At 38.1% G+C, this 17,269-nt stretch overlaps 1 protein-coding gene across 3 annotated transcripts in view; it reads left to right on the forward strand.

The window, feature by feature from the left end:
- The window catches only part of RELN (reelin), a 490,351-nt gene that overhangs the window by 353,044 nt on the left and 120,038 nt on the right, over nucleotides 1-17,269 (forward strand). For all 3 annotated transcript variants that reach the window (XM_078060039.1, XM_078060040.1, XM_036067465.2), the window contains exons 21-23: nucleotides 8,692-8,884; nucleotides 9,696-9,808; nucleotides 16,275-16,412. In XM_078060039.1, coding sequence (XP_077916165.1) covers nucleotides 8,692-8,884; nucleotides 9,696-9,808; nucleotides 16,275-16,412 — 444 coding nt within the window. The remainder of the gene's footprint in view (nucleotides 1-8,691; nucleotides 8,885-9,695; nucleotides 9,809-16,274; nucleotides 16,413-17,269) is intronic.

Below are 17,269 nucleotides of genomic sequence, written 5' to 3' on the forward strand. Positions count from 1 at the left end.
AGAGTTTACATTCTAAAGGGGAATAACACCAGTAGCCACGTAAACAAATCCATAATAATATTTCAGAAAGTGACTTAGTGCTATGAGGACAGATGAATGGAGTGTTAGGCAGCGTAAGTGGAGAGTGAAATGATTTTAGGTAAGATAGTCAGGAAAGCATTAGAACAGAGACCAGAATAATGAGAGACAATGATGTATAAAGTGTGCAAGGAAAGCATCGCAGGTAGAAGAGCAAGAGCAAAGGCCCTGAGGCAGGCAAGGAACTGGATTATATTAGGACCTTGAGTTTATGTATTTATTTTTAGAGAAGGGGAGAAACACAGAGGGAGAAGGAAAGAGAATCTTAAGCAGGCTCCACACTCAGTGCAGAGCCCCACGCAGGGCCTGATCTCACAACCCTGAGATCATGCCCTGAGTCAAAATCAAGAGTTAGATGCTTAACCGACTGAGCCACCCAGGTGCCCCTAGGACCTTATAGAGCAACATAAAGATTTTGGAATTTACTCTAAGTTTTATGGGAATCCAGAGGAGTGATGTGATGATACTTATATTTTAAAAATAATTATGGCTGCTCTTTGGAGAACAGATGATAGAGAGTAATAGGAGAAGCAGTAGAAGAAGCTCAGCTCAAAGGCTAACAGTGTCATTTGCATATGCTTATAATGATGCTAGGAACAGAATGATGCAATGGAGAAATGGACCACTTGAAGATATATATATATTTTTTTTTTTTTAAAGATTTCATTTATTCATTTGAGACACAGAGATAGAGAGAGAGCACGAGCAGGGGGAGAGGCAGAGGCAGAGGCAGAGGGAGAAGCAGGCTCCCCGCCGAGCCAGGAGCCCGACGCGGGGCTCGATCCCAGGACCCCGGGACCATGACCCGAGCCGAAGGCAGACGCCCAACCATCTGAGCCACCCAGGCGCCCCCACTCGAAGGTATATATTGAAGGACAAAGCCTTGGGACCTGCCAAAGAAATGGATAAAATGGCTGTGTTCCAACACTCACGTCCTGTTGTTGTCCGCACAGTTGACTTTTAAGTCATTTATTTCTCCAAAGTGAGATTTCCTTAAAAATCTCCATTTGGACTAAGTAGCTAAGTGAGAATTTGGAAGTAATAGAACACACCACTAAACAAATTAACAAGAGAGTTCTACATTTAATGATTTAGATTCATGGTATGTGTGGCTTATTGAAGCAGAAATTCAATTACTTTCTATGGACAGTGGTTCAGGAGATCTCCAGTGTAGATAGAGTGACCTGGCCCAGTTGGCCTCTCCTGCCTCTCGGCCTTTCACTCAATCCACCCCAACCATGTTGATCTCTCTATTCCAATAAGTCAAGCTCTTTCCTCTTCTAGCACCTTTGCATTAGCTCTGCCTCTTCCTGGGAAGTTCTTTCATTAGTCATTTTGGGCACATGCCAGGACCTGCAAGATTTCCAGGGGCCTGGAAAAAGTCCAGGGGCTGGGGAAATGAATATTGTCTCAAAAATATGACAAGAAAATTGCAAAAATAGAATTAATAAATTTAATTAAATAAATTAAATAAAGATAGTTAAATTAAATAAATTTAAATTAACTATCTACAAAACATAATATATGTTAACTCCATTCATTGCTAAATTTGAATATTCATAAAATTTCATGATACTGGAAATAATTTTTTGGTCAGATTCCTGAGTATGCTGAAAAATTATAACCAAATGTAAATTACATGCATTATTAGTGGCCAAATAAAATCTAAAGGCAAAATTATAATATCCATTTGAAGGTTTTGCAGTGAAAAAATATATTTAATTGACATGGATGTACTTTAATATGTTTGCCATGATGTGTAATGGAGTTTCCAACATTAAAATTATCAAGGTCCTTTAAAAGTGTTCAGATGGCCCTGCTTGGCTTCCCATAGTGGAAAGGGTAAAAAAAGAGAGAATTTCAAAGATTCCTCATGTATTTTTCTCTCTTGCCACACCCTTGATTGCCAACTCAACAAAATAAATAAGGAGTGGTCTAGCTATTTAGAAATACACAAGAACTTAAAAAGTTTTTTTTTTAATTTGAGTATGGTTGACACATGGTGTTACATTACTTTCAGGTGTACAACATAGTGATTCAGCTTCTTTGTACATTATGCTGTGCTCATCACAAGTGTAGCTACCATCTGTCACTATATAACACTATTACTATATCCTTGACTATATTCACTATGATGTGCCTTTAATTCCTGTGACTTATTCATTCCATAACTGGAAGGCTGTATTTCCCACTGCCCTAACTCAGTGCCACCTTTTTTTGAGGGCAACTTGGCAGTAGATGCTCATTTTTAAAATTTGCTTTGACCAAGCAATTCTGCTTCTAGAGATTTATCCTAAGGAAATAATTGGACCAGTACGCAAAGATATATAGGGATGCATATTATAGCAGCATTGTTTATAACAGTGAAAAATGGAGCAACTTCGAAAGAGTTCCATAATTGGAGCTAGGCTTTATTCTCAACATTTTTTCAATATGGAGAGATGTCAATGAAATAGTTGTAAAAAGGAAAAAAAAAAAAAAGAGGGTTGCCTGGGTGGCTCAGTCAGTTAAGTGGCCAGTTCTTGATTTTGGCTCAGGTCGTGATCTCCTGTGGATCAAGCCTCACCTCCACTCCCCACTGCACGTGGAGCCTGCCTAAGATTCTCTCTCCCTCTCCCTCTGTCCCTCCCCTACCCCCAACTTGTGCACGCACTCTTTTTCTCTCTCTCTTAAAAAAGGAACATGTTTATTATGATTTTATAATAATTTTTTTTAAAGAAATAGAAGTGAGTGTTTATGTGTGTGTAAACATAAGGAAGTCTGGAAGTATTTATACCAAAATGTTAGCAGTGATCATCTTTAGGAAGTAGAACTGCGAATTTTTACTTTAAAAAAAAAAAATACTTCTTTATGGCCAGATTGTTTTTTCCAGTAAATGTAAAATTTATATAATCCACTAATATAGTATAGTTATTTCTGTTTTGAGATATAATATTATAGAAATAACAAATGAGTTAAAATGCCACCTTTAATTCCACAATATCAACAAGACAGTCAACTCCCTCAAATATTTCTTTGATGATTGCAAAAACAAAATGAAAAGGATGACATTAGAGAGGCTTAGAATTATTTACATGTCCTTTTGCAGATGAATATAACTTCTGAATGATTTCAAACCAAAACCAGCTTTATGTTGCTCTTCTATTTTTGTGGAAATGAGCTTTGCAGAGCTGTTCTTTTCTGTGGGGTCCTTGAAAATAGTAGAATATTGCTTAGGTTTCTAAGAAATGTAAATATTGGTACATTATCTTGTCTTGTGGCATATTGGTAGTGAGACTTCAGACACATTGTCTAACTTACTAAACTTTTTTTTTTTTTTTAGAGAGAGAGAGTGTGAGCGCATGCATGTTCGAGAGCGGGGGCGGGGCAAAGGAGGGGGAGAGAGAGAATCCCAAGCAGGCTCCAGGGTCAGACACAGGGCTCGATCTCAGGACCCTGAAGTCAAGTCAGGTGCTTAACCAACCGAGCCACCCATGCACCCCATTACCAAACCTTTCTTAAGGAGATGGGATCAGTTGTTGAAAATGGCTCAGTCCCTGGGTGAATTTGCCTTGAAGGAACTTTGTGGTCCAAGTATTCTCCCACTTATGTTGGTTATGTGTATCTGCCCTTCATATAAAAGAGCCTTTTTTATGGAGATGGGAAAGAACCGCTGGGGAAATGCAGGAAGAGTGATTTCTTTAAGTGAGAATAACCTTGTCTGTGTTCATTATAGCATGTAAGTAACTATGGTTTTGTAAAACTTGCCCTCTTCCCAATTGAGAAGCCTCACTCATGTGCTCATTTTATTCAGCATTCTTTAAATGTCTTTAATATCAAGACAGAGTGGAAAGGACATTCAAGTAGAAATCAGAAGGCCTGGTTTCTAGCTTTTTAGTGACTGTGTAATCCTGGGGCCAGCAACTCAGCTATTGGGTTTTTCATCTCCATAACCCAGTGTTAAGGATCCCTCATGGCCTCCCAAATGACCTTGACTCAAAGGTCAAATAAGATAATCTAGCTGTTGGAAAACCATGATGTCCTGCGACAACACCAGGTGCTTCTGTGAGGTGCACAGGTTCTGAGTGCTTTAGGGGATGCAGGGATGAATAAGATATGATCTCTCCCTGCAGAGAGGCTTCCAACCTAGTCAGGACAACAGGTCGTTGGCAATATGTGAGATTAACAAGGGAGGAGGAGGCAAAGGAGCTGTGTTATGGGTAAGTATAGAACTGTGGAGACCTGAGTTACATTATGGTGTCATCCATTTTACCAGAAGTAATCTTGTCCTAGTGGAAAGAATTGTCCCCATTCTCTCATTAAATCTTGTAATTACATGCAGGAACTTTTTTACTGTTCCTTTATTTTTGAGGCACTCTTGAAAATCAACATGAATGAAACTAAGGGTCCTGGTTCCCAATGCATTCTGTCTCCAGAATTTCTCCCCAAAAGGCTGATGTGGACTGTTCTTTTTCGTTTCTCTGATTCTAACAGAGAAGTTCAGCTTCATTTTTGCCTTTATGAACCTATCTTGACTTAAACAAGCAACAAAGAGGAGCAGTTTTATCACTTAAAGGATGGCAGTCTGTCAAATTCTCACCTCTAAAACTCCAGCTGAGTAAGAACATCAGCGTATTCAGAAGGGGAAAAGCTGACCTAATATTACTGGCTTTCAGCCAGTCTTGAATAAATCATAAACAATTGAGTGAACTTGTACTATGAATGGTCAAGATTTTTAAGGCAGAGATGTCTGTGCTTTTCTTGTGTTATTTTGCTTCCGATTAAGTTATCAGGATAGGTGAGGTGAAGGTGATAACCACTACACTACAGAAACAAGGCAGAAGGCATGAACAGACTCTTCTCCAAAGAAGACATACAAATGGACAACAGACACATGAAAAAATGCTCAACATCAGTTGTCATCAGGGAAATACAAATCAAAACCACAATGCGATACCACCTCACACCAGTCAGAATGGTTAAAATTAACATGTCAGGAAACAACAAATGTTGATGACGATGCAGAGAATGGGGAACCCTTCTACACTGTTGGTGGGAATGCAAGCTGGTGCAGCCACTCTGGAAAACAGTATGGAGGTTCCTCAAAAAGTTGAAAATAGAGCTATCCTACAACCCAGCAATTGCACTACTGAGTATTTACCCCAAAGATACAAATGTAGTGATCTGAAGGGGCATTGCATCCCAATGTTTATAGCAGCAATGTCCACAATAGCCAAACGTGGAAAGAGCCTAGGTGTCCATCAACGGAAGAATGGATAAAGAAGATGTGGTGTATATATATACAATGGAATATTATGCGGCCATCAGAAACAATGAAAATTTACCATTTACATTGAAGTGGATGGAACTGGAGGGTATTATGCTGAGCAAAATAAGTCAATCAGAGAAAGACAATTATCATATGGTTTCACTCATATGTGGAATATAAGAAACAGCACAGAGGATCATAGGGGAAGGGAGCGAAAACTGAATGGGAAGTCATCAGAGAGGGAGACAAACCATGAGAGACTCTTAACTCTAGGAAACAAACTGAGGGTTGCTGGAGGGGAGGTGGGGGGGGGATGGGGTAATTGGTGATGGGCATTAAAGAGGGCATGTGATGGGATGAGCACTAGGTGTTATATGCAACTGATGAATTATTGAACTCTACATCTGAAACTAATGATGTACTATATGTTGGCTAATTGAATTTAAACTAAAAAAAAATATATCAGGATAGGTATCATATGGTACCATGAAGTATGGCAAGCATTTTGGTTAGAAAGCATTCAGGTCTAGCTCACAACAAAAACAAGAAAAGACGCAACTACTAGTAGAACAGATAGTTGTGCTAAGTAAGAATTTTATTGTCACTGTTTAACATCTCATTTAGACTCTTGATCTTTTTAAAAGATTTTATTTTTAGTAATCTCTACACCCAGTGTGGGGCTCAAACTCACCACCCGAGATCAAGAGTCACATGCTCTATCAACTGAGCCAACCAGCTGCCTGAGACTCACTCTTGTCCTTTTATATCATTTTTATGTTGTTTCTTTCTTGGTGTCTTAGCACCTTTAAAAGCTTGTTATCGTGAGGGTAGCTCACAGAGCGCATCCTTCTCACTGTCTTTAACCAGGTTCATGGTTGACTGTAACCATGCAAAAGTTACGTGCAGGCAGCATTTACAAAACACAGCATTTCTTTCTGTTTCTCTTAGATTTGCAAGGACACTAAACCATCTCTGAAGGGAGGAATTTACAAGGAACTGATTATGAAAATAATCTTAAATTATTTCAGAAATGCTGGGGTGAGGAAATACTGTGCAGGACATGAGTGAGAAAGTTCTAGTGGCTCTCCGTGGATTGCAGACTGTGCTGCCCTGCACGTGTGGTTTTTCCCAGTTGCCCAGGATAGATTGCATACCTTTAAAGTAAACAATTCAATATATGTTAATTAATTGAATTTAAATTAAAATTTATTTTTAATTTTTAAAAAATAAAGTAAGCAATTCAAATGACTAATTAGTTGGCTCCCTTATTTACCTTCCTCATAAGGGGCACTTCTAAGAGCATTTAACCCTTGAAGTCAAAAGCAACATTTACTTCTCATGGGGAGAAGCAGTCAGGACTTTTTTTCTTACTTAAAAGACTCTGGAATTTATATGGACAAGTTTGTGCCTATAGTTTACTAGTGTTTTTCTTCTATATTTATTCTTTTGTTTTGTAATGTTGCTGAAAATTGCATTCTGCAGCTTTGTGTTTGCGAGAATGCATCCCATACACTGTCACACAGCAGCAATCATGGGTTTATTATCTCTAACACCAAAGTATCATTACACAGTAACTGAAAGTTAATGATTTTTAAATTAACTATATATGAAAGTTATTCAAAACTGCAGCATTTTCTTCTCCATCTTTTAACAATAGAAAGATAGAGAGATCGTGTATTGGTTAAGAGGTTTTAGAGTTGGGCAGAGCTGAGTTTATACCGAATCTCTACCATTTACTATCCCTATTTCCCCATTTGTTAACTAGAGATATTAGTCCTACTTCACAGAGTTATTGTAAGGATGGAACTAAGGATGATAATGTGGGTATTGTGCTTAGTACAGTCTGAAGATATGGCCTAGACTCAACAACGTGTGGGCATCTTTATTATTAACAATAAACAATTTGTAAGCCCTGGGTGTGTAACACCAGCAGTGATAAATATGACACGTCCCTTCCTTTTATTGACCATTCAGTTAAAGCAGAGTTTGGGGTTCTTAACCATTTTATTCCTCTATTCATTGTCCAAGTGTAAAAACTGAATTTAAAATTGGTGAAGAGTAATTAGTCATTGTTAGGAAAAAGCTTCTTGCACTTTGTATCCTTGAGCCCAAACCCATGATGATCCTCTATATGGACAATGTTCCATCTTTAAATAACATCTTAATGTCTGCAAGAAGCAAGGTGAAGTAGTTACTCCTTATTTTGCTGACTCAGCAAAGGACAAATAAGAAAAAATATTAAATGCCTCAAAGAGATCACAGATTTTTGCACCATTCCCTTTTTATCAGCTCAGGCCCCTGACTAATAGGAGCTACTGCTGATGTGTGGTATTGGCCCTGCTTCACAATAGCAGTACCAAGCATTGTGGCAGACAAACCCCAGTGGGGTTAACCCTGGGAATGTTTACATTGACCCATATTAACCACAGTGAAAATGTGTCCATATTTTAATCTCCTCTGATGGATGATAAATTCCTTGAGCAGCTTGCTCTAAAAAAGTAATTGTGCCTGTCTTCAAACAGTTTACAATTACATGGTACTCAACTGGGACCCAGTAAAATTTTACTGACTTGAGGCACAGTCATTAAAACTACATTATGATGTTTTCAGTATTTAATGCCTAAGCATTATGGAACACTACATCAAAAACTAATGATGTACTGTATGGTGACTAACATAACATAATTTAAAAAAAAAAAAGAAAAAAGTGCCTAAGCATTGAAGACTATTTGGAAAATTAAAAAAAAGAAAAGAAAAGCTGTGAACTAGTTTCCCACCACCAACTAGAGCCACTGCAAACATTCTGGTGAATTTCCTTTATGCATCATTTTGTGGATTTTTAAAAATTTATTTTCTCATAAGCATGTTAATGTGATTACATTACCTTCATAAATATTTGAAATATGGATGATCTGTCAAGTGTCTATCCCAGTTTACTTAAGGATTCCATTTTCCCTGTAGTTTGACATTGAAATGGTTACCAATTACTATTATAAGTAGACCTGCAATATTCATCATATTTTATAAAACTGTCCTTGAATTTAGGATTATTTCCTTTGTATAGATTCTAAGAAGTGAGATTAATGAGTCAAAAGGTTTACACTCATGAACGATGTATGAGTGAGTACCCATTTTTAAATATATTTGACAACTCTAGGTATTAACTTTAAAAAAAAACATTGCTTCTTTGATAGGCAGATTGTTTTAATTGCATTTATTAGATTGACTGAAATCCATTCTTGAGCTTGGCAAGATTTAAACAGGCAAAATGAAGCTATTTTGGTGTATGGTATGAAATGAAGAGCCTCGTTTTCCCTTAATACTTCGCTGTTTTTAATCTTCTGATTCCCACCTCTGTCTTTCAGTTTCACGGGAGATTCTAAACTTGCGTCAAGTATGCGCTATGTGGAAACACAGTCAATGCAGATAGGAGCATCCTATATGATTCAGTTCAGTTTGGTGATGGGCTGTGGCCAGAAATACACTCCGCACATGGACAACCAGGTGAAGCTGGAGTACTCAAACAATCACGGCCTCACCTGGCACCTGGTCCAAGAGGTAAGTCTGTTTTCTCTAATGCTTGTGTAGGCTCCTTCTTTTTACATAGGAAGCAGAGAGTTACAATTCCAAAAGTTTAGGTTTGGTTCAAAAGGAACAATGTTATTTGTAACTTAGCATTGAAGTCAAGTCAGCAATAAGGATTCCACATTCTGCACTATCAGATACTAAATTATAATTGAAAATAAAAAAGAAATGAGAATAACTTCAGGACTGGGTACTCTAGGATGGTGTTTGGAATATTATTTTCTCTAACCCTCCTCTTCCATAAATTTTCTCTAACCCTTCCTTCCTCCTTCCTCTCTTTCTTTTCTCCCTATAGCATGTCTTCATCTGTTCTTTTCTAACTCTCTTTACCTGTAGGTAGTCCATATTAAAAATTTGGCACATCTTGCCTTTAAAAAAAAGAAGAAAGAAATACATAGATCCAGATTCTTAGGATCAAATTGTACTTCTTTATAGACACAGTGATCTGACATTACAATACATGCATAAATAGCACAGTGATTAGAATAATTTTGCCAAATGCCAGTGTTATGATAAAAGGTCAAAATATGGATCCTAATCCATGTCCATTTTTATATGTGAGAATTAAAAGACATTTAATTTCATGGTGACACTTGTTTCCCCGTTATTTCCCAAATATTTCAGCTTCACAGAAGGAAGAATCATGGATTGCATCCATATTGCAAATAGTTAAGATTATGACATTATATTTCTCTAAGGCCTTTTGCATTTATGGTGACTGAGTCAACACATTGTCCCTGGAGGAACGGAAGCCAAGTTTAATTTTTGCCTTCCTCTCTCTTAGGAATGTCTTCCAAGTATGCCGAGTTGTCAGGAATTCACGTCAGCAAGTATTTACCATGCCAGTGAGTTCACGCAGTGGAGAAGAGTCATAGTGCTTCTTCCCCAGAAAACTTGGTGAGAGATGACATCCGTAGTGACTTTAACTTTTACCATCTCTGTTAGCGCAACTTGAATATGAAGAAGAGTTAAGCACAATGGCAAGATGAATTTTCTTTGTCATCAAAAGACCCAGATCTTTCTTTTATACTGAGGATATTTGAAAAATAGAGCTAATGAAAATTTGATTTCCAAACCGTCCTACTTTTTTTTATTATGTTAATCACCATACATTACATCATTAGTTTTTGATGTAGTGTTCCATGATTCATTGTTTGCATATAACACCCAGTGCTCCATGCAGACTGTGCCCTCCTTAATACCCATCACCGGGCTAACCCATCCCCCCACCCCCTTCCCTCTAGAACCCTCATTTGTCCTACTTTTTTTTTTAATTTTCGTATGGTTGACACACTGTTACATTAGTACATCAGGTGTACAACTCAGTGATTTGACAGCTCTGCACCTTATGCTTATGTATGTCACAGCACTACTACCATGCCACTGACCACATTCCCTATGCTGCGCCTTTTATTCCTGTGACTTATTCATTCCCTAAACGGAAAACTGTATCTCCCACTCCCCTTCACCCATTTTTTCCACCCTCCCTACCCCGGGGCAACCAACAGTCTGTTCTCTGTATTTGTTGGTCTGATTCTGCTTTTTGTTTATTCAATTTTTTGCATTTTATTTTTTATGATTTTATTTATTTATTTGAGAGAGAGAGAGCACAAGCAAGGGGAGGGGGAGAGGGAGAAGCAGATGCCCCGCTGAGCAGGGAGCCCAATGTGGGGACTCAATCCCAGGACCCTGGGATCATGACCTCAGCAGACGCATAACCGACTGAGTCACCCAGGGCCCCTGTTTTGTATTTTAGATTCCACGTATGAACGAAATCATGTGGTATTTTTCTTTCTCAGTCTGACTTATTTCACTTAGCATAATAACCTCTATGTCCTAGCTTTTTCTGACCTCCCTTTCTGCCCCAACTCAATGAGCTGTTCCTTTAGGTTTGACATATGTTAAAAGGGAAGGATACAGCATCCAGAATCTCCTATGTCAAGACAATTTGCATTTCAAGGCTGTTTTCTCGCTGCAAAGCCCTACTTTTTTATTTCAAAAGCTTAATACACACTTTTTTTACTATTCACATTCTCTCAGTAACCATAAAAATCATCCCCCAAGAAGCTAAAGCCTCAGTAATTAGGGGGAAATTTAAATATTTGATAATGTTTAAGAGAAAAACACCTTTTTCCCCTAAATATTACATAATTTTGTTAGATGGATTGCTCTGGGCATCTGCTGGTGAGGAATAGATTGTAGGAGAAAGAGTGAAGACAGGGAGTTGAGTTAGAAGTTCCCAGGCATTCCATGTTTAGGTGGCTTGGAGTATGACTGTAGCAGACAAGACAAGAGCCGTCATTGTGAAATACATTTTAATCAAATAGGGCTTGCTGATGCACTCCGTGGGAGCTGTGGTAGAAAAGGAAGAATCAAAACCAGTTTGTAAATCCGAGGCCTAGGTAAACTGACCAAGGTGGGGAAGCCTGGAGAAGGAGTGGATTTGGGGCAGGAAATGAAGCGTTCTGTTTCTGGGATGCGGAGTTTAAGATACTTATCTATCCAAGCAGAAATGTCAAGAAGCCAACTGGACTTATACATCTGGAGCTCAGAAAAGAGGTTTGGGTTGAAGCGTTAAATACCATGAGTACTGTTGGAAGCCCTGTGACAGGATAAGCTTGCCCAAGAAAGAAACTTAGACTAGAAATTAGACTAGAAATTAGAAGCTCTCAGTCTGTCCTTACCAGTGATTAATTAATCACATGATTTTAACGATTCACAACCTCTTCAAGCCTGATTTCTCATGAGTAGAATGAAGTTTAATTAGATGATCTTAAAAGTCCCTCTCAGTTCAGGAATTCTAAGATTCTGTGATGTGGGTAGTAGGAAAAACATGAAAGAGACAAGAATTGTATTTTTCTGTGGCATCAGCCTTCCAAGAGCCCTTTTGTAAAGAGAAAATTACTAAATAAACCCTTCTTCGATTATTTTACGTGGAAGCTAGGCTCTACACAAAACAATTGGTTAGATAACAACCCAGAATTATTATTACACGTCCTTTAGTTGGAGATTGAATTACTGAATTATAGAAGAATGTCTACTTGATTATTTTTAAGGATTCATCATTATGTCAGTTGGAATAAAATGCTTGAAATTTGATTTCCACAGGTTTTTTTATATCCAACTGTGAGCCATTTCCTAGATATTCTGTTAATGCTTTGTATAACAAGTTGCTACTTTCTCTAACATCCTACTTTTTTATGTCTACTGCTGGGAATATAATCAGGATTTGTATTTAATTTCAATGGTATTCCAAGCATATCTATCATGATTATAAAAAAGCAACAGATCAAACAATTGAAATAGTAGTCATACTTGCTGTAAAGCTACTGAGGCTTTTTCTTTATGATTATTTCACCATTAAGTGTATCACCCTCATTATTTAAAAATGTTGATTTTTATTTATTGACATGTAAGGTATAATTTCAAAATTATGATGGTAAGTTCATCTTGATAGTGTATCTTAGAGATGTCTTTTCATCCCCAGAAATGTTATAAACTATTATTCTTTTTTTTAAAGATTTTATTTATTTGAGAGAGATAGAGCACATGCAAGAGAGCACAAGCAGGGAGAGGGGTTAGGGGAGAAAGCGAGGGAAAAGCAGACTCCCTGCTGAACGGGGAGCCCAGTGTGGGCTTGATCCCAGGACCCTGAGATCATGACCTGAGCTGAAGTCAGATGCTTAACCAACTGAGCCACCCAGGCACCGCTAAACTATTATTCTTAATTAATGTAATTTAGGCAGTATCCAAAAAATACTGTCCTTTATCAAAAAAAGAAAAAAAACACCTTTGCATGTTATTTCACAGATTGTATGTTGCATTATTATTTCCTAGCTTACTAGATAGTACCACTGAGTTGAAAGTTTTAGTATAGTCAGAAAAATCAATTCTCATCAATGTTTATTAGACACTTGAGAGGAAATCTATTTGACCCTTAAACACTTCAGTTCCAACACTGCCTGCCACATGTTGGGTACTCATTAAATGTTGGGGCATTGAATAGAATTCTAATTCAGTGTGCCTCGATGTCTATAGATTATTCGTGCAACCATTTGCCTTTAAATCCATGTAACTGAATAACTGAACTCTGCTTTTCCAAATTTTTTTCAAAGCCCTGGGTAAAGAAAGTAAAAATATTTTTTAAAAACGAACAAACCCAATAAGATATTTTCTTTTAATATTCCTGCTAATACTTAAACTAAACATGATTGCTATATATAAAAAAAAAAAGTGTTCATCTGGTTATTATCATTGGTTTGGGATTTATAATGTTTTTTAAAAGCTCTGCTATAAAGATAAAGTACATTTAGTATCCCTGGCATTCTTGATAACTTTATTATATTCATTTCAAACTTTTGCAAATAGCATGTTGTTCTTAAGCATTGGGGAAAACAGTGCAGTTTAGTTTGAAGCAGTTTTCCTTTTGGCAAATCTTCGTTCTGCTGCTTTGATTCACACATACACAACTCTAAATTGAATACACACAAGCAAATGTGGTCCCCACATTACCAAAAACCTGTTAACTTTGGAAAATATGCTAGATAGGACAACTTGGAGTGGAAATATTGAATATATATACACCTGCTTAGAGAAATTATATTGTATATGAACTGAACATTTGTTACCAGTGAAAATTAATTTTGCTTTTATGAGAGCATTTACATAAGAACAGGGCCTAATGAGACCCAAACAGCTGTCAGTTCTACTTCATAAACAAATCTACACCTAATGACTGAATAAGTTTCAGAAAAATTGGGTAAATGTAATTACAGTAACTCTGAAGGTGGAAAATACAATTTAGTCAGCCTTCATTTACCTCAGTTCCTCAGCCTTGATACTTAATACCTAACTACCAAGAGATGACATGATGCTATTTTAATTCAGTCTAGAAGTTTATATGGGAAAAAAATCAAAGACAAGACTGACAAGTTTTGTTGCTTTGAGGAATCCATAGAGTTTGGGTTTTAAATGCAAGTCAACTTCATTTCATGATCCATCAACTTCATTTCACAATCTTTATTTCATGATGGTCCCACTTTCAGACCCAATCCGAAGCGCACAAAATGTTCCTTCTAAGAATGCTTAGATCTGAGAGGGGGGGTGGGTTGGCAAATTAAATATTTGTATTGAGGGCAATATTTAGCAGTGATGCAGCTGCAAATCAGTGAGATCACACCTTGTGTTCTCATGTGTGACCAGCTGGAGATTGCTCACACAGCTAATTTTTTTTTCTCACTAAAAACAAAGCCAATATTCAACCTCTTCTGCTTCCTTTTCTGTTAATTAACATCAGCACATTAAACTGTGGATTGTAATTTTAAATGGAAAAATCCACTTTAAGCTTTTTATCTTAAGGAAATAGTCTCTTTTTCAAGAGTTCACAAGATGCACGTAAGGACTAATTTACTTAGTAAAAGAATTTAGAATGTGTTTACGTGACTGTTCAGAAACATACATAAACTGGGAAATCTGGGACATGTCTGAAACCCTCCCACCCCATTTTAATGTTTGAAATATCAAAACTTCAAAACAATGTATGCCATGGGTTTCACGTAGGCACGTGACTAGATAGGAAATAAACCATCACCTCAGTCAACAACCACCAGAACAATCACTAAATTTACGAGCTAGAAGGGATCTTAGAAATTGGTTTGCCCAATCCCTTTATTTGAGAGGTGAGGAACTAGAAAGCCTGAAGGCTTAAATTTCTCACTAAAGGTCACACAGCTGATAAATTGCAGAGCTAGAGTCCAAGGGGCCAAGTCCCCAGACCCCTAGCACATTCTTTACTCCATTACCTACAGAAGGCAGAAACAGGCTGCCCTTTCCTGGCCTGTTCATCTACTTATTGACTCATCTTTTTAGCAGTCTCTTTTGGTACACCTACTTTATTCTGTTCCTGTGCAAACTGTTGAGACAAAAGATAGCCCTGTCCCCAAAAGAGCTCACAGTCTAGACACCTGTGGCCTCAGACTTGACTCAGATTATCAGTCCTGACAAGATACAGTCATCTTTCCCTTGCATGAAACTTAATTTGCTTCTCCTCTGTAGGGCTCCATGCTCTAAAACAGTGTACCTACTTTTATAGTAGGATCTTCTACAAACCATTTCTTAACGAGACTATGAAAATTGTGATGGCTATTAGATTTCAAATATAAACTATTACCATAGAGGAGGTGTATCTCTGTCATTGTATATATCTTGACGAGTGCTGATATGCAGCAAATCAGTGTCTACTGGATGCATCCTGGAATTATCCTACTAGGAATGAAAATGCAACATATTAGCCACAGATCATTGGCAAAATAAACAATCAAGGCTTAGTCTGGATTTTAACAATCTGTTACATACTTAGGGAGTATTTAATATGTGGGTAATTGATGCAGTAGACGTTAAGGGATCATTCAGAGCAGTTAAGATCAAGTGTATGTGTAGACAGTGTGCTTAGGGAGGGTTTAATCAATGGAATGGAGCATGCACATGAATTCTGCAAATCCTTTTTGTTTTCTTTTGTTTTGCACTTTGACCAAAAAGAACTAATCACAATCCCTGAAAATTTCTAGAGGCAAAAAATATGATGGGAATTGAAAAGAATTTTTTGTGACTGTCAGTGGATGGAAACTTTCTTGACATTGCTCTCAAAATACTCTCTTCTTTAGACTTTCCATCTGGTTTAGACGAATCAAGGTCCCAAGTGTTTCTCTATGTGTAATGGACTGTTTAGCTTTTTGTTTCCACTTAACATCAGCTTGTCCATGAAACCTACCCAAGTTAATGTTTCTGAAATAATCAGCAGAATTTAGGACCCAGATGTTCTTCTAGAACATGTTCTTCTTAGAGCACATTGTAGCATGTCCCTCAAGCCCAAAAAAATACCCCCAAACAAAAGTTTTGTTTTATATTGAGAGCTCACTGGGAGTTTTCCAATAACTGCTGTTTATTTATTGAAAGAAATTTCATTACCATGATTGAAACACCTCACATTTTCCTCTGTGGAAGAGAGGCTCTTTTGTATATACCTTTTTTTTTTTTAATATTCCTTCTTTCTTGCTTGCTTTTCCTAGCATCAAATCTCTGCATAACAACAAAAAAATCTGATATTTTGTTTTTCTTCAAAACGTCACAAATTAAATTAAGATGGAGGTATATATCCAGATTCCTTTTTAACTTTTCGTCATGATCGAATTGTTATATTGGCTAATAATTGAGTAGACAGACTTTCAACTACCAAAGAAAAATGATTGGCAGCTAAATGCAAGTTCCAGAAAGTTCGTCATCTGAAAGAGTCTGAACTCGGACATTCTTCGTTCTACCGTGTGTCCGCTAAAATACTGTTTTCGCTCCCGTCCCTTGTTTCTAGGTCCAGTGCCACCCGCTTCCGCTGGAGTCAGAGCTATTACACAGCCCAAGACGAGTGGGCTTTGGACAGCATTTACATTGGCCAGCAATGCCCAAACATGTGCAGTGGGCACGGCTCATGTGACCACGGCGTGTGCAGGTACACACACCGCCACGTGTGATCGATTGCCTGCTTCTCGGGGTTTGCGTTCAGAGGGATAGCACGGCCGTTGTCATCAGAGCGGTACGGACAGACTGAAAGATAATGAAGGAGCCAAAAGGAAAACGATCCTCCTTTCTGCTCTTAGTTTAGGTGTAAAAGATGCTGTTACATTTTAAGTGAAGTCTGAATCTGTATATCCTAAACTTCAAAATCTCACCTGAGGACGAGGCCTCCTGGGTTTAAATTTCAGAGTTTATTAATTAACCCCAAAGTCCTCTTTGGGGCTTAAAAGAGCCTTGCTGTTGTTTGTTTCCCTTCCGTTCCCCTGACAGTCTTAAAACACAAGTCAGACAGCTGCTGCGCGCTCTCCTGCGCCGCGTGACCAGAAGCTCAAGGCTGTAGGCAGGGGGAGACGGTGATTATCGCTAATGAGGATGAGAAAGGAACACACCTGAATACTTAAAGACTCTAAAAGAGACGGAATTTAATCAGAAAGAGGAGCCATAAAACATGGCCAGAGCTACACGTCGGATGAGCAAACCTTTCCATGTGACTCTCAAGATCTACAGGAAGATCCCACTCTTCTCCTCCCACACCACCCCCCCCCCGTCCCCGATACGCGCGCGCGCACACACGCACGCACAGACGCGCGCGCACACTCACGCACGTGCACACACGTACCCATCTCCTCCCTCATTACTCCTTGATGCCTCGGTTCTGCTGTTACAGCACCATTTCTTTCAAGAAAAGATTCTGTCCTTTTTTCTTTTCAATGTCAAAAACTGAAGCTTGTTACGACCACATACACAGATTGACACTGTGGAGAAAAATCTCGTGTGAATGCTAAGGTCTGA

Source organism: Halichoerus grypus, chromosome 12 (genome assembly GCF_964656455.1).
Source record: "Halichoerus grypus chromosome 12, mHalGry1.hap1.1, whole genome shotgun sequence".
NCBI classification, from domain to species: Eukaryota; Metazoa; Chordata; class Mammalia; order Carnivora; family Phocidae; genus Halichoerus; species Halichoerus grypus.